The sequence below is a fragment of the Cydia strobilella genome, chromosome 23 (genome assembly GCF_947568885.1).
Source record: "Cydia strobilella chromosome 23, ilCydStro3.1, whole genome shotgun sequence".
Lineage (NCBI taxonomy): Eukaryota > Metazoa > Arthropoda > Insecta > Lepidoptera > Tortricidae > Cydia > Cydia strobilella.
Genome location: NC_086063.1, coordinates 4,637,803 through 4,656,208, shown reverse-complemented (window position 1 = coordinate 4,656,208; position 18,406 = coordinate 4,637,803). Strand labels below are relative to the sequence as shown.

Genomic DNA, 18,406 nt, shown 5'->3' with positions numbered 1-18,406 from the left:
ATACAGTTCTTAAAAATAGAGTAACAGTATCTCATGGACCCTGGCAAGGGCATAGCAAATAACATTTCTCCGTTAAAAATAATTTGAGAGATTTTGCAAAATTGAGAAAATATGCAAGATAATTTTTATTACCTACTTTAAGGAGGCGATAAGGCTGGACTCGTGTTTTTTTTAGACCGTCAACAAGTTAACTCAATTTGGATGACCCATCAGTACAAAATATGACGTTTAACGACGTGTAATGTTTATTAAAGACTATTTATCCTCCTCCAGGTTCAAAACTATCCCCATCTTCCTAACGATCCTGAATGTTCTGACGGTTTGCCTAATCTTCTCATCAGTGAGGATATACCACTCGGAGGATGCGACCCGGTGGGCCTTTGTGCCATTAAACGACCCCGGGGGCTCCTGGATACACCTGTATAATGACGCTTGTGAGCATGCTACTTCACTTTTTAACTCCAGACGCAAAGAAAGGACACATTGGAAAATATACTCGTACCCAATCTACGAAAAAAAGGAGAGCGGATAAAAGTTATTCCATCTCTTGTATAATGTTAATTCTTTGTCAAGATCTTAGATATTTTGATATTGCCTACTTTTAAACGAAAATTTCTATGAATAAAATTGGTTACGATTAATTTTGTTCAAAACTCATATTTCAAACGTCAAATATTAAAATAACTTATTTTATAAAAAAATTAAAATCTACAAAGTTACTACATTCATTGGCGGACAATAGCAAACGTATTGCCGTCTTGTAACTTGGAAATGATAACAGAAGGGAAAAACTTCTTGCTTAAACTTAATAAAAAAAATAACCTCGACCGTATATATACCTACGTGCTTGCAAACTTTTTAATTTTTGCTTTGAAAAGTATATTGAGCATAAAAATATAAGTATTACACATAAAAATACTTTTAAGTTTTTAGTAAAACCGTATTTAGGTCTAAATTCACTTCTTTGTATTACGACTTAGGTCATAAAAATGCTATTGTACCAACTTACCAAGTTTTACTGCCGTTTACTATAAAGACGGCGTATAAAGTAGGTATAATAGAAGTTGTTTCACCCGCTTGTTAGACCGCTTCAACGTGACGGAGACTCCTTACAACCTGCACCTGGGCTGCTACTTCTGGATCGTGTATGAGGCGACAACGACAGGATATAGCACCATCGCGCCCTCAAACCTTAATATAATGAGCGTGCTGTTCTGGAGTATGGTGCTCGGTGAGATTCTTTATTTTATATTTTATTCAATCTACGTTCGTTGCGACAATAAGTATGTTATTATTTTAATTCTAATTAAACATTTATGGACTTGAATGGTTTAAATTGACCCAGCAGCAAACGTGTCTATCGTCTGTAATTAGAAGGTAATTTAGGACCGAACGTAGTGTGGATGGTCTGAAGCGCTAAATAGGTAGTAAATAGCTCTTATTGTAACATTTCTGTAGTGTAGGGAAGTCAGAATAGGTGCATGGCATTTCGCTGCTATACTTACTCAACCTCGTATTTGCAACACTCATTTGATGACAAAAACACCCGTATTCTGAATGAAAGAAAAGCGACATTTCCATCAAATGATTGTTGCAGATATGAGGTTGAGTAAGTATAGGGAAGATTTGCAATGACATTACACGTTACAAGCTATGAGTCTGTAAAAGTTACTCGAAATAAATGATTTATTATTATTATTTATTATTACGTGACAATGTTATCATTAATGTTAAATTCCTATGAGAATAATGTCACTCCCTCACTTTTTTATGTTCAAGTCGGTGCAAAGATAGCTTAGTAAAGATAGATAGTTTAGGTGCTCTGGCGGGATTATGCCAATATTTACGTGTATGTGTGGTACATATTTCATTAGCACTAATATAAGGAACCTTCTCTATTAGTGCTACATGTTTCGCGCCCTCGAAAAACAAAATACATAAAAAGCATCCAAGGGAGCTCTCAAGACTTTTTGGTCCTACATGATACATCTCGATTGTAGGTATTCTTGGGATTAAATGTGTCTGAACATAATTGAACAGGTTCGCTAACAACGATATACATGTCGGTGCGCATCATTAGTCTTCGGGCGAACGTGGATAGCACGCTGGCGGCCTACCAGGAGCACATGAGGGACTTGCTGCAGTTCATGCGGCGGGAGAGTCTTGACAAGCAGTTGCAGAGGTACCTTAAAATCACCTACCTATAGTCCAATTGCCTGGTTATGTGACTTGATGTGTATTCTATAGATAAGTGTTTTAATGTTAAATGTACATAGTAATAGTATGCATGTTGTTGGATAAGACTTGTAAATAGGCTAAGTCTCTGTATCTTGTTGGATCTTTAATTCATTAACAATCCACCAAAAATGCAGATAATTTTTGCATGATTGTCTAAGTAGAATATGGAAAACTTGTTAATACTATATTTATACCAACCCTATGTAACCCATATTCCGCAAATAAAATTCATAAAAAATCATTCAATTCATAAATTCATTCATTCATTCAATTCTGCGGCTAAGGCGGCTGGCAAGAGCTGGATCAGTGTTGCCGCAAATCGTGCTCAATGGCGTGCAATGGGAGAGGCCTATGTCCAGCAGTGGACGAGAGTAGGCTGGATGGTGATGATAGTCCAAATACTACAACTATTGTTCAGAAGTTCAATAACATTGGTTATGTTGCGGCAAGCAAGAAAGCATACTCAATTTCATGGTAGATGGCGCTGCGCTGCACACATCGCGCGCTACGGGTTTCCTGCGACCTATATAAGCGCGGCCATTGTCAAGCCTTTTATTTTTGCAATATCCTTCAAAGAAATAACATGTCATGTATACGCGTCTAATTTATTAATAATATAATTGTGTTGCAAATCGGCGTTTCAATTCTTATTTCACGTTATGAGGAACTAGAGTCTACAAAGTGGTCCATTAGAGCCGGAAATATAGTGAATTAGTGGTGAAAAACGAACAATCGCAGTGAAATAAGAATAATTTTGAGAGATTATAGACGTCACGCATCGAACATTCTAGAACAAAATAAATGAAGAAGGAACAAGAGTGAAAAAACAAAATACGAACAATGATGAAAAAAATACTAAAAATACGAGAAATAAACGATGAATGAATAATATTTACGAGGTTTCAGTGCATAAATACAATAAATAACCATATCGAGTACCGCGAGAACAATAATTGAGTGATTTTCGTAAAAATAGTCGGCGCTTCGGTGTAAACAATGGACATAAAACTGTGAAAATACATCGAGATTCGTAATAATTTTGAAGAAAACGTGTAAAAACGAGCAAAGCTACGAACATTTAGTGTTTTTCAAGCCAAAAGAGTGAAGATTCAAGATATTTCGTAAGATTTTACTACATAACCTACAAAATGGATACTTACGTGTCGGAACAAGAAATTACTTACGAATTAATAAGAAAGATCGGGATAAACTTCAAGAAGCAAGGAAAATCACGTATTACGAAAGGCTATGTACAAGCTAGAATTGATACATTGAACGAGTATTGGCAGAAATTTCAAACAAACCATTTCCAAATCTTGAAATATGCAACTACGGCTCAGAAAAAGGAGCATAATTACTTCACAACCGACTTGTACTCCAATGGAGAAGAAGAGTATTTTGTGATTAAAGGAGAGTTATCGGATACTATCGAGCTATTCAACAAATCCGAAACTTTGAGTGAGCAACCGCAATCGCAACCGCAATACAAGTCAACGTCGGAAGTAAACAAGCATTCTACGCAAGAGGTGAAGCTTCCAAAAGTGATCCTGCCCCAATTCTCTGGAGATTATCAAGAATGGACGTCATTTAGAGACCTGTACACGTCGCTCGTTCATAATAAAACATCGCTGAGCAAGGTACAAAAACTTCATTACCTGAAATCAAGTGTCACCGGTGAAGCTGAACAATTATTGAAGCATCTGCAAATAACCGAGAAAAACTATGATGTTGCATGGGAAACTTTAGACAAGAGGTACAACAACAAACGCATGATAGTAAATACCATATTGAATAGATTTATGAATCAAAAGAAAGTGTACAACGGCACATCTAGATCTATCAGAGAGCTACTCGATACTACCCAAGAATGCCTGAACAGCCTTAAAAACAACGACGTAAAGATTAACGATTGGGATACTATCGTGATTCACATTATACTCAACAAATTGGATGACGAGACGCGCAAACAGTGGGAAGAGGAGATAAAAGCGCTACCTGTACAAGAGTTGCCGAAACTAGAGAAGTTTACAACCTTCTTAGAGACACGTTTCAGAGTGTTAGAAATGGTTCCATCTACAACCTATTCGAAGGACAGAGAGAGAGCTATCGTGAGACAGAGATCCTTTCTAACAAGCCCCGCTACAACTACAATACAGTGTTCCTACTGCAAACAAAACCACTTCACCTATCTATGCAAAGAATTTGCAAACCTAGATGTCAACAACAGAGTTCAACATGTCCAAAAGGAAAGACTTTGCTTTAACTGCATGTCATCAAAACATAATGTGAAAAATTGTAAATCCAGAGTATCTTGTCATCATTGCCAAAAAAGACATCATTCTTTACTTCATTTTGAAAACCAACCAACTGAGAAGAGAGAAAATCCAATACAATCTACATCGAGAGAAACCGCTACAAATTTGAGAGAAGAGACTACTACAAAACCTTCAGATACACCAAAAATAAGAAACTACCTTATCACTCAGAATCATACTGCGCTCATGGCTACCGCACTAGTAAACATTAAGACTGGCCATGGTATACAAGTTCTACGAGCACTCATTGATCCCTGTTCACAAGAATCATTTATAAGTGAAGCAACTGTCAAACAATTACAGCTGCGAAGAAAACCAGCTGATGGATTAGTTACCGGAGTGGGTCATATGTCAACAAGAATCAAGTCCGCTACAGATATAGAAGTTTACTCAAGGTTCAACGACAACTTCAAAGTCAACTGCACAGCCTACATTGTTCAAGATGTCACCGACAATATGCCTGAAGTCCCAATCAATCCACAGAAATGGAGTCATCTGCAATACCTGTCACTTGCAGACCCAACTTACCATACACCAAGCAACATTGATCTACTACTTGGAGTTCACATCTACACAGACATTTTGATGAACGGAGTGATTAAAGGAGAACCAGGTACTCCCATAGCACAACAAACTCGCTTGGGATACATCCTGTCAGGAGGTCAGTTGAACAACAACCACATGAGAGAGTTCAAAAGCATGCATCTGAACATAACATTAGAGAAGATGGTAGAAAAATTTTGGGAGACAGAGAGATTAGAGTCAGAGGAAAACGACACTCTCACCCCACAAGAACTTCGAGCTGAGAACATTTATCAAGATACAGTAGCAAGAGATACAAACGGAAGATACATCGTATCACTTCCATTCAAATGTGACAAACCTACTTTACCAGAGAATTCGAGAGAAATCGCACTGAGAAGATTCATGAGCACTGAGAGAAGATTAGAAGCAAACACAAAATTGAGAGAATCCTACAATGAAGTCATGAGAGAGTACATAATGTTACAACATATGGAATTAGTTAAACGAGATGAACCTATGAGAGAGCCAGACAGAAGAGTATACCTGTCACATCATCCTGTGATCCGTGAAGACAGAGACACTACTAAGCTTCGGGTAGTTTATGATGCTTCATGCAGAGGAGCCAACGGAGTAAGCCTCAACTCAGAACTGCTAATTGGTCCGTCACTTCTGGGAGATCTTCGAGACATTCTTATGAGATGGAGAACGCATAAAGTCTGCTTTGTCGCCGATGTCATCAAAATGTACCGGCAGATCCTTGTAAGAAGAGAAGACACAGACTTTCAGAGAATACTTTGGAGATTCAGCCCTGATGAAGACATAAGAGAGTATAGAATGCTAACTGTAACCTTCGGAACAGCATGTGCACCATTCTTAGCAATCAAAACCCTGAGACAGATAGCAATCGATGAGGCAAACACAGAAGATTATGCACAAGCTCGAGAAATCATCAACCATTCTTTCTACATGGATGATGTACTGTCAGGGGGAAATACAATAGAAACCGCAGTAGAGGCTAAACGTCAACTGACAGAAGTACTAAGAAGAGGAGGCTTCGAGTTACAAAAATGGTCTTCAAACAGCAAAGAATTCATAAACACAGTAGAACCAGAGAAGAGAGCGAAGAATTCTGAGATAGACATCAACAAAAAAGAGACAATCAAAACATTAGGAATCACTTGGAACTCAAACGAAGATACCCTCTTAGTAACAAACAAAATCAACACTTTATCTGAGCAGCAAGTAACAAAGAGAAACGTCTTAACAGTCATCGCTTCCCTGTTTGATCCAATGGGTTGGCTAGCACCATCTGTAGCCATGGCGAAAATATTTCTACAGAAGACCTGGTCAAGAGAATTATCATGGGACACAGAGTTACCTGAAGACTTGAAGACAGAGTGGAAGACTTTCTGCAGAGGCATAGAGCACCTGTCAGACGTGAAGCTTGAGAGATGGATCGGAACGACCAACAACAGCGAGTTAGTAGAACTGCATGGCTTTGCTGATGCATCAATGTCAGCCTACGCAGCAGTAGTCTACAGCAAAGTAATCCAACCAGACGGAGAAGTCAAAATATCACTCATCATGGCAAAAACAAAAATCTCACCGTTGAAAAAACAACTCACTTTGCCCCGTCTTGAACTGAGTGCAGCACTGCTACTGAGCCAACTACTGAAACACGTCGCTACAGCTATGAGAATCGAGCACAACCATACATACGCTTATTCAGATTCAAAAGTAACCTTAGCCTGGATTCTCGGAGACCCGCTGAAGTGGACAACATTTGTGAAAAACCGAGTCATTGCAATCAACAACAACATAGATACAACATGGTCGTACGTGAACACAAAAGAAAACCCTGCAGATCCAGCATCGAGAGGAGTCACACCTGAGAAATTAAAAGAACATACACTATGGTTTCAAGGCCCAACATTTTTACATCAAAGAGAATGGAGAAGAGAACACTATGAAGTAGAAGATACAGATCTAGAAACAAGAAAATCTATCAAATGCGCAACTACTACCTTGTCAGAGAAGACTCAGAAGACAGAAGATTTCATACTTACAATTTCAAAGAGATATTCATCATTGAGAAAACTCATCTCAGTCATAGCCTACTGTAGAAGATGGCTTATCTTAAAAAACAAACATGTAAAAGAAAACTTACCTCAATATGTAACTCATGATGAGCGAGAAGAAGCACTTACAACATGTATCAAGCTTTCTCAACAACTAGAATTTCCACAAGAAATCGAAGCTCTGAGAAATCACACAACATTGAAGAAAAGAAGTCGTTTACTGTCATTTACGCCCTTTCTCGATGACAAACAAATCCTGAGAGTTGGAGGAAGATTGAAACATGCAGATTTAGAGTTCCTGAGCAAACATCCAATTATCCTGTCCAAGAACAACGTACTGATACCACTTTTACTTAACGACGCACACAAGAAGACGTTGCATGGAGGCCCTCAACTGATGACTACATATCTTAGAGGAAGATACTGGCTGATTGACGCAGGAAACACTATAAAAACATACGTGAGAAATTGCTTTCCTTGTGCTAAACAAAAAGCAAAGACAGTAACTCAACTGATGGGTGACTTACCTGAGATACGAGTGAAGCCGTCAAGAGCGTTCCTTACAACTGGTGTAGATTTCGCAGGTCCAGTAAACGTGCGCATGAGCCCTGGACGAGGAACAAAGACTTTCAAAGCATATATAAGCATCTTCATCTGCATGGTAACTAAAGCAATACATATAGAATGTGTGAGCAACATGTCTATGGAAGCGTTCATGGCAGCATTTAGAAGATTTACATCAAGAAGAGGATTCGTCAAGGAGATGTGGAGTGACCACGGGACTAACTTCATTTCCTCGAGCAAAGAAATACTAGAGACTTGGAGACTTGGCAAGTCAACAATCCCTGTTGAACTAGCAGCCCTACTAGATACAGAAGGCACCAAGTGGAAGTTCATCCCTCCTGGATCACCAAACCATGGCGGATTGTGGGAGGCCGGAGTCAAGAGTATCAAGTTTCATCTTAAGAGAACTCTCGGAGACGCTACACCTACCTTCGAAGAATTTACAACTCTTTTGAACCAGGTCGAGGCTTGTCTGAACTCAAGACCTTTATCACCGCTGAGCGATCATCCTGATGACCTAGAGCCGCTGACACCAGCACATTTTCTTGTCGGAGAACCGTTAGTCACCATCCCGGAGAGAGATTTGACACAACATAAGACAAATTCATTATCAAGATGGCAAAACATTCAGAAAATGCTACAAATACCCTCAGAAGTTGTGAACTCTGCAAGTGTTAATCAATTTAAAAATAGACTAGACAAACTATGCTAACTGTGCTAAGTGAACTATGATTTAGACGTACCAGCATCAGCTGCCTGTCTAAAATGAAATAATAATAATAATAATAATAATAATATTTTGGAGAAAATGGCAAACTGAATTTCTAACAAGATTACAAGAGAGACCGAAGTGGAAAATCAGAAAACAAGAGTTTAACGTCGGAGACCTCATACTAATTAAGGATCATAGATTACCTCCTAGTAAATGGCTACTAGGTAGAGTTGTACAGAAACACCCTGGACAAGACAACGTGACACGAGTCTACGAAGTCCGCACAGCAACTGGAGTGCTAACCCGCTCGATTTCGAAGCTCTGTCCACTACCAGATGTGAGAAGAAAGGATTCTGCTATTCTTTAGGCGGGAGTATGTTGCGGCAAGCAAGAAAGCATACTCAATTTCATGGTAGATGGCGCTGCGCTGCACACATCGCGCGCTACGGGTTTCCTGCGACCTATATAAGCGCGGCCATTGTCAAGCCTTTTATTTTTGCAATATCCTTCAAAGAAATAACATGTCATGTATACGCGTCTAATTTATTAATAATATAATTGTGTTGCAAATCGGCGTTTCAATTCTTATTTCACGTTATGAGGAACTAGAGTCTACAGGTTATATGTGATATTTTTGTTCCCTCGAAATTCTAAACTATCTGAAGATGCTTAGAATAAATTTAAAAGTGGAAAAATTACTGCCTTGGGTCACAGAATAACTAATAGTACTACCGTACAGAAAATTCACTTCACAAAAGCCAGATTTAGGTACAAAATTATACCTACACCCGCCGCCTGCAAGCAAAATTGAAACTTATAACCGCGCACGAACCGTGAATCTTCTTTGCGCGCCGCAGTTTATGACCGAGCTGCGAGTGTCGGCACGGGGTTGTCACTTGACAAGTTTTTGTACCTATACCTACTGATTTATTATTTTTAAGATAAATATGTAGGAATTACAAACGTTGATTCTGTAAACATAAAATTTTTAGCCAGAGATAGTATGTCTGATTCTCACGGAAGTAGGTATGCCACAGAAGTTCCTTTGAAAAATATGTCGGTCAATATAGTAAGGAATTTAAAAAAATTTTTTTTTTCTGCTTCCTTGTTCTTCCGTTTATTCAGACATCCGTAAACAGAACATTATCTTTTATACAGATTAGATCGCGATTTAGGTTTCGAAGCCATTGCGTATTTTCAATTTTGCGCGAGCGGCAGCCCACTGCCATACACCTGCCCGGGCGGTGCGCCGGCCAAATATACCTAAACTGCGCAGTGACACCCCCCTGCTTGGGTGAGACTTGAACTCACGACCTCTGGATCGATACTCCATCGCTCTGCCAACTGAGCCACCAAGACTCTAAACTCTATCTCAGTATCTGAAGATGGTCATTGTCTATTAAGCAATTGTTTTTATAAAATGCTAATTTGTGGCCTTAAATACGATCAAAATATATTTTTGGCACGTTATATTTCGTGATTCCAGAGAAATCATGGACCACTACGAATTCAACTGGATAAAAACTGATGGTATAGACGCGCGCAATGTACTCAAGTTATGCGATCAGATCACTCTACGGAGCGACGCTATAATGCACCTGTACGGACCTGCATTCGCTAAGGTATTTGACTTACAGCTTACTTATGTGCCAATTGCGGAATTATTTTAAAAAGTTGGAAATTTTCTATAAATGTCTGGAAAAATAACGAATGTACTGACCCACTGACTGAATGAACTGAATGTACTGTGTATGTTACTGTATAAAAATGGAAATGTTCAATGTCTATTCAAAAACATGAGAAGTTTCCGAAATTTTACTATGATTATGTTTCGCAATTTCGAAAACATTCCAGCGGCACATCAGAAGTTTTAATGAATGAAAAGTGGCAGGGAGCCCAGGGAGGTAGATAACGAAACATCCAGTAACGGCACCCTCGGGCAGTGTCATGAATATAGCGACTGGGGCATGAAAAGAGGGGGCTTTCACAATTACCTTCCTCCGTGCCCTGCTTGTTATTTAAAAAAATGCCTCGTTAGTAAAAAAAAGTTCTTAATGGTCCCTTCCTCAACTTAAAGTTTTAACTCTATCCTTGACGTTAAATATAAACCAATGCTCTTCGTAGTCCTCTCACCCCCTTACCTTCAATACAGAAAATATCTCCTCCTTTCAACCCACGAGTCACTCCAGGGGGTCGTAGCACGGTACGCTTATCACACGCTTATCACCATGCCTGTCACGTTCTAACAAGTATGTGAGTGCGAAAGTGACGGACTTAGTGATAGGGGAACCATGCTGCGCGGGCAGTACGGGTCTTTCTCTTTTAATAGTATGGTGTTAAAAAGTGACACTTATTTTATAACGTGGACGCCAACCGTAGTACACTTATAGTCAAAAGGTTCCTTTAGGAAACACTATAACAAAGAGCGACTTATGGTAGACAAAACAGACTTGAGGCTTCGCTATGGAAAAATAAAGTCTCATACTTTCCAACATTTGTTTCAGTGCCCGATCCTCTCCGACTGCGACGTATCCCTCCTCCGAGTCCTGGGCCGGGCAGTCCGTAGCATCCACTTCCTCGAGGGCACCACCATTTTCCAGGAGGACGACGTGACCCACCACCTGTACTTCGTGTACAGCGGCCAGCTGCAGCTGAGGACCACTGACGCGGCAGAAGGAGTTTGCAACGTCATTAAACTTGATGTTGGAAGGTAAGTTCAGTACTTATCTTTATTTTCTTTGTCTATCTTCTACATCAAAGAACTTCGTGAAAGGAAATTGTAATAGTACTTGGTGTTGGAAGGAATGAACATAATTAAAAATTTAAGACGGCTTTCACGGTCACTGTGCTTGGTATTGGGAGGTACAGACACTACGAGTATTTTAACCATTGTACTTACGTTTAATCTGACCTTTTCTGGGGCCTTTGCTGAGCTGACAGTATCCACTTCCTAGAGGGCACCGCTATATTTCGTGTACACCTGTACTTCGTGTACAGCAGCCAACTGCAGCTCAGAACTAAATGGGTTGAAGGAATTGGTAAAGTAACTCAACTTGGTATTAGGAGGTATTTTCAAACTCCTGCACCTTTCCCATTTCGATCTGGCTTTTATCTCCGAGTCTACGATCCAACAATCCGCAGCATACACTAATATCAAACTTATTTTTAAATAATTTTCCTTTTTTGGGTTTATTTGTCAAATCTAAAGAACTGAGCCGAACCTTAGTTATTCGGATGATTACGTACTTGCATGCCGGCAGCATGGCAGGTAACCTGTCGGACGCGGTGTCGTGGCGCGTGCGCTCTCGTCTGGTGGCAGCCACAGACGTGCAGCTGCTCCGGATGCGCTCTAAGGCGTTCCATGATATCGTCCGGGACTGCTTCCCGGTGGTGCTGCAGCTTATGGCGACGCATCGACAAGAGAATGAGGTTAGATCGTCTATAGGGACCGTGCGCGTTGGAAGGTTTATAAGTTTAGAGTATCAAAATACGACCGGTCTGGCCTAGTGGGTAGTGAGTGTAGTGACCCTGCCTGTGAAGCCGATGGTCCTGAGTTCGAATCCCGGTAAGGGCATTTATTGTGTGATGAACACAAATATATGTTCCTGAGTCATGGGTGTTTTAAATAAATAAATAAATATGATTTAGCCTATGTAAATTCTAACACTGATTTAGCACTAAAAATCGATGGTTTTTTTTCCAAAATCGGTAAACAAATATCTAACACATAGGTATATTTAATTTCAGGCAAAAAGAAAAAATTATGGATTTAAGTTAATAATCATTTAGGTATCTTAAATATATCATTTTGAAATAAAACTATGAAAACGGATTATATCGCGTATATTGAATTTATAATACATCCCGACGTTTCGAACTCTTTACAGCGTTCGTGGTCAACGGGTGTCAGTCACCCGTTGACCACGAACGCTGTAAAGAGTTCGAAACGTCGGGATGTATTATAAATTCAATATACGCGATATAATCCGTTTTCATAGTTTTATTTCATGAGTAACTATCGCGGTAACCGAAGACAATATTATATCATTTTGACTTATGTACATATTTGCAAGTAAAGGTTATAGCATTATTAGATTAGTAATTGAGGCTTGTAGTTCGTTTATGAATAAGGGGGTTAATTTTGAGTCTTGACGACATTTATTCTGGGTCTGGGTACTAAATGTACTAATAAAGAGTAGAGGAGGCTTCTTTGAGTTCTTTGCTGCCCCGTACATTTTATACACGCACCCTAATCGAAATAAGAAGATACGAATAAAACAACATAAGTAAAATACAAGTAAAATAGAGATGAGATGAGAATTCCAAAACTAAAATGACGCTAACAACTTCATGAATTACTATTACTTAAGTACTGGTGCCTATTCTGTGACAGCATGTGTGATTTGCATGCTTCTTTAAGTAAAATGTACCTGCGCATTAAAAATCACCTTCCAACTACACATGTTTACCACAACTTTTTTATAAATAAATATAGGTATATCTTACTACGTTGTTTCAGTTATGTATCAAAGCAAGCGCTACTAGTGGATTTCTGCGGACGTCAATGCCCCGGGACACAAAATTCATCAAGTATCTCGCCATCACGAGCGGCATAGTCCAGGTACCCTGTGTGGTGTGGTAAATGACTTGCGTTTCAATTCACTTTGGGCCTGACTGTAGCGCCGCCTGGCGGGTATGGGACATGTTTCACCAGACAGTTGACAACTGTAAAAAGTTTTCTGAATATGTCCGTAAAAGTTCACATTTATCGTCGCTTGTATTTCCCATCACCCACTTCGCACAGCCTGTATACGCTGTTACTGCGACTTCACTGTTTAAATCTATCAGCCACATATGCCTCTCCATCACATGTCAATTATAAAGTGGTGTCCTACGCATCCTGCATCCTTCAGCGTCTAGCGACCCTTATGAGGTTTAGGCAGAATATTCCACTTTTACAAAATAGATGCTCCGTTACATGTCTTCTTTGCCAGGCTTGTTTTTACTCCCGCGATAACGATGTATGATAATATTTTTTTATTTGTTTAACAAAGACGCCGCGCTGGTCGCTTCGCTCGAGCTTCCACTCAGATTGCACACTGAATTCTCATACTTATAATGAAAAGTTTTGCATTAGATCTCACACGGTTACGCGTATTCAAAACTTTCTGTACGTTATTGGTGCTAACTGAAAACTTATCTACAGGTATTTCTCATAATAACCTCCATACTCTGCGTATACACGGACCTGTACAACGCCGGTTTCCAGAACAACTCTGTACCGGTTTTGGCGTCGTTGTACACGCTAGACGTATGCTTTCTGGTCAAGATTGTGCTGTACTTATCGATGCCACGACTAGTGAAGCTGCCAACTGAGGATGCCAAGATGACGTTAGTGTGTATAATTTGGATTAGATGTCAATAGATATCGTGTTAGAAAGAAGCGACCAAAGCCTCCAGTGCTCCGGCAGGCTGCAATCAAACCAACGTTTTTTAATAGCATCCAGATACACTCTAGTTTGAATTTGAGTGGCTAGACGCCTAACCCTAAGGTTGTTCAGTATCTGCTTGGATCAACTGAGATGCAGGGCGGTATAGCGCAATATAGGTATAGGGTAAATATCGAGCCTCAAACTTTGACCTCGGTGCGAAGCCTAAGGTGAAAGCTTGAGTACGAATTCAAATTTTAACTTAACATTTACAAATCAATTCTACGTACATTAAACAGGTACTTGAAGAGCACGGAGTTCAAAATAGACGTGGCTTCATTCGTGCCCATCGAGTTATTCTGTTTGTTGAAGGGCGATCCCTGGCTCGTGCTGTCCTGCCTGCGTCTCAACAGGGTGCTGAGGCTTGTGAGTCCTTCATTTTGCTTCTAGGGTTTACCCGAAGGGCACGGAACGCACGCTCGTGGCGTGTAGGGTAGTGTAAAGGGGATAGATACGCCTAGTGGGGAAGATGTGATAGATATTTAAACATAGAGGATTGATCTTCAATAAAAAAAATTCTCACAGGTTAGCTAATTGACAAACTGCCTCTTCAGGAATGACGATCACGCACCCCCGTTCCATTTGACAGAGCGATACGATTCTAAATTCAAAACGTGGCTGTTGCCAGTTGCCAGTTACTGATAAAAAGGCTGTAAAGGTTACAAACCTTTACAGTAGACACTGACGCCAGCCGATATAATGCCAGTCAGCGTTAGAGGGTCTATCGCGACACGAAAATCAAAATTTCGTTATCTACCTCTCTATAGCTCAAATATGCAAGAGTGATAGAGAGACACATAACGAAGTTTCGATTTTCGTGTTTTGCCTTAGGCCCTCAGCGTCGAGCGTACCTACACGCTCGGAGAGTGCGTTTCGTGGCAATGGCAATCTCTAAATGTTATTGGTATTAGTACCTATTAGCAACCTTTTTCACCATCATTTAATGACAACCTGTCTGGCCTAGTGGGTAGTGAAGCCGATGGTCCTGGGTTCTAATCCTGGTAAGGGCATTTATTCAGTGATGAACACGGATATTTGTTCCTGAGTCATGGGTGTTTTCTATGAATTTAAGTATTTATATATCGTTGTCTAAGTACCTACAATACAAGCTTTATTGAGCTTACCGTGGGACTTGGTCAATTAATGACAACCTGTCTGGCCTAGTGGGTAGTGAAGCCGATGGTCCTGGGTTCTAATCCTGGTAAGGGCATTTATTCAGTGATGAACACGGATATTTGTTCCTGAGTCATGGGTGTTTTCTATGAATTTAAGTATATATATATCGTTGTCTAAGTACCTACAACACAAGCTTTATTGAGCTTACCGTGGGACTTGGTCAATTCGTGTAATAATGTCCTATAATATCTATTTATTTATTTAATGTATTCAGCCATTGAAAGATTTCAATGGCTGAATACATTAAATAAATAAATAGATATTATAGGACATTATTACACGAATTGATAAGATAGGTAAGATTACCTAGTACATTTTTATCACTTAAACTGTATTGTTACAGTCAACAGTCAACAAATACCTGAAGCGCTACCAGAAGCGAGCCACAGAGAACCTGTTGTTCAGCACCTTGACTCTCGTCATGTGGTTTACAATTTTAATCCACTGTTTGACTTGTCTATGGTTCTTCATTGGACTTAGCGTAGACAGCGCTGAACCGGGGCAGTCTTGGAAATATAACGGTAAATATAATTATATGCGTCCTCGGTACGGAGTGAAACATGTCGAGCGTTTTCGACTTAAAAAAATACATGAGTAGGTAGTGTTAATGTTAACACGTCTACTCTGGCAACCCTACATTGCCTGAAAACTTTGTACTTACAGTAGGATAAGGTATATATAGATATACCGTATCCTACTGTAAGTACAAAGTTCTGTAATTGACTGACAGAGGTCTGTAATTACTGTAATTAGTTCATGTAGCTTCAGATACCATAGTTAAAAAAATACAGCGAATTTACGTTTTTCATACAAAACTTGTTTTTGCTCTATTCCATTTGTTTTATAAACTAGAGCTATATAAACTAATTCCAGACCTGGATATACCTCATGTCATTGTATGTGCAAAGTTTCATTACAATCCAACACGTAGTTTTAAAATGAGAGCGGAACTACGTTTGTATGGGTGGGTGCAATTCGGCCGAGCTTGCCGAAGACTTAAAATTATTAACTATGCTTCTTGCAGATTCCGGGGACCCGCTTTGCGACAACAAATACATCTGCAGCGTGTACTTCGTGCTGACAAGCTTCGCTCACAGCGGTATTGCTGACATTATGCCCAAGAAGGAGATAGAGGTACAAACTATACAGTATCATTATTGCTGACACCCGAATATACTTGGAGCGTGTTTTTTGTGCTGACACGCTTCCGACGGGGTTGCTGACATTATGTCCAAGAAAGAGATGGAGACCATTATTATTATTTATTATTCGGTATTGTGCAGCGACGAATATAGGTACCTGCAGCCTGTATTTTGTGCAGACAAGCTTCGGTCGCAGCCGGGTTGCTGACATTATGCCCACCGAAAAGTACTTTTTTTTGTTTTTTAAAGTACCCTGTTTCCCATCTTAAAGGCCGGCAAGTTGCTTTGTGTTTGCAACTCCTCTGGTGTTGCAGTTGTTGGTCTGCTCGTTTGCCTCTGATATCATAAAAAACCGGTCAAGTGCTAGTCGTACTCGCGCACGAAGGGTTTCGTACCATTACGCAAAAAACTCCAAACAAATCACGTTTATTGCAACTTACATGGGAACATAGCCCCACACAAATATTTATTTTATTCCGTTTTTAGTATGTGTTGTTATAGCGGCAACTGAAATACATCATCTGTGAAAATTTCAACTGTCTAGCTATCACGGTTCATTGTTGGCAAGTCCAACAGAACATACTTGTTATATAATGTATTAACTCCTTTTTACACTCGGATAACAATTAGAATCTATCCTTCACATTCACCTTACAGGTGCTTACATAATAAATTGTGACCATCAAGACGGGCTTTCCTTCCTCGCCTTACTGAACCAGGCATTCCACCTCACCGCTGAACATTCATGAGATACAGCCTGGTGACAGACGGACGGACAGCGGAGTCTTAGTAATAGGGTCCCTTTGTGTACGGAACCCTAAAACCGTTGTTTGCAGGTGGTGTACGTGTCAGCTCTCCTGATCATCTCACAGCTGATGTGCGTGGTGTACGTGGGGGAGTTCTCCAACATCGTGCATTACGCGTCTTTCCGCGCCTTCAGCTACTACGCCAAGTTTCTGGAGCTTCAGGTACAATTGATAACAATTATTAACCCTAGACTTATATTGACCGGGATATAGACCGTGATTACCTTATCACGGTCTATATCCCGGTCAATATAAGTCTAGTGAAATTAACCGTGAATCATTCAAAACTCTAATTATTAACCTCTCGTATGCTTACACACGGATCCGTGCGTGGGAATTGAAATCTATTGTTTTAAATGTCACGGTCGGTAATAAGTAATAATGATCAAATTTGACAGGCGGCATACGAGGAGTTAACTCTTAAATGGTAGACTTACCTGAGGCAGTTAGTAAGAAGCTATCATGGTAAATTAAATTACATACGAACTAGTTAAAAGGTTTGACTGCGCGTGACTAATGTAGTTTGGTCAAGTAAGTTATAAATAATAATAAATGATAAAAAACTTTATTTAATTCCACATAAGTATATACAGGTAGTAGGAAACAAAATATATATAAAATATACATTCCTTGCTTTCTCCACTTAATCGTGCCGGCGTTATTATGTATGGTATTATCCACGTGATAAAATAACTGTCGATTTTTAACACCGCGGGATAGAAAGTGGGACACCGTTTTATCACGCTGTCACGGACACAAGAACGATGTTTCCAAATAGTCCGACCACCTAGCTCCTTTGGTTGTATACCTATCTCTGGTAATAGACCGATAGTGGGACCATATTTTTGACCTTAAAGTTATGATAATTCTAAAGAAGGAAAAGTGATGCTTATATGGCAGGGGACATGTTTTTAAGCATATTTGTAATTTAAGACGAAAAGTTAGAACGAGCGTTAGGTATAAATTAGGTATTTATATATTTTGATTGATGCTTTTTGAATATTGAATTAAAGTGCAAAGTTTAAGCTTCATTGTTTAAATTATGTATGACTCTTTAAACTGTTACATTTTTAGAAAAAAAATTAACGTGCTTCTTTGTCAAACTAAAATGAGCTTATTATTTTGTCGATATTGAATTAAAGTTTTAAAAATCCACAATAATATCTCTAAATTCTTAAGTTAATAGACAAAGCCGAAAAATTAGAAAAATAGGATTGCTGCTTAAATTTTAATATGCGTTTTTTGTCCTGTAAGGTCCAATATTGAATTAAAGTCTATAAAGATAAGTTTCATACTATAAAATAATATATGCAACCATATTATGAAAAGTAAGAAATTTCTGTGTGTAGCTTCCATTGTTA

The 18,406-nt window shown here is 39.3% G+C and overlaps 1 protein-coding gene across 1 annotated transcript in view; it reads left to right on the top strand.

Annotated features, from left to right (window-relative positions):
- Positions 1-18,406, top strand: part of LOC134751699 (uncharacterized) — a 60,501-nt gene that overhangs the window by 32,833 nt on the left and 9,262 nt on the right. Inside the window, exons 28-39 of the mRNA XM_063687144.1 lie at positions 274-434; positions 1,085-1,231; positions 2,041-2,182; positions 9,919-10,054; positions 10,937-11,144; positions 11,659-11,861; positions 12,952-13,053; positions 13,639-13,823; positions 14,161-14,287; positions 15,441-15,618; positions 16,122-16,231; positions 17,076-17,207. Coding sequence (XP_063543214.1) covers positions 274-434; positions 1,085-1,231; positions 2,041-2,182; positions 9,919-10,054; positions 10,937-11,144; positions 11,659-11,861; positions 12,952-13,053; positions 13,639-13,823; positions 14,161-14,287; positions 15,441-15,618; positions 16,122-16,231; positions 17,076-17,207 — 1,831 coding nt within the window. The remainder of the gene's footprint in view (positions 1-273; positions 435-1,084; positions 1,232-2,040; positions 2,183-9,918; positions 10,055-10,936; positions 11,145-11,658; positions 11,862-12,951; positions 13,054-13,638; positions 13,824-14,160; positions 14,288-15,440; positions 15,619-16,121; positions 16,232-17,075; positions 17,208-18,406) is intronic.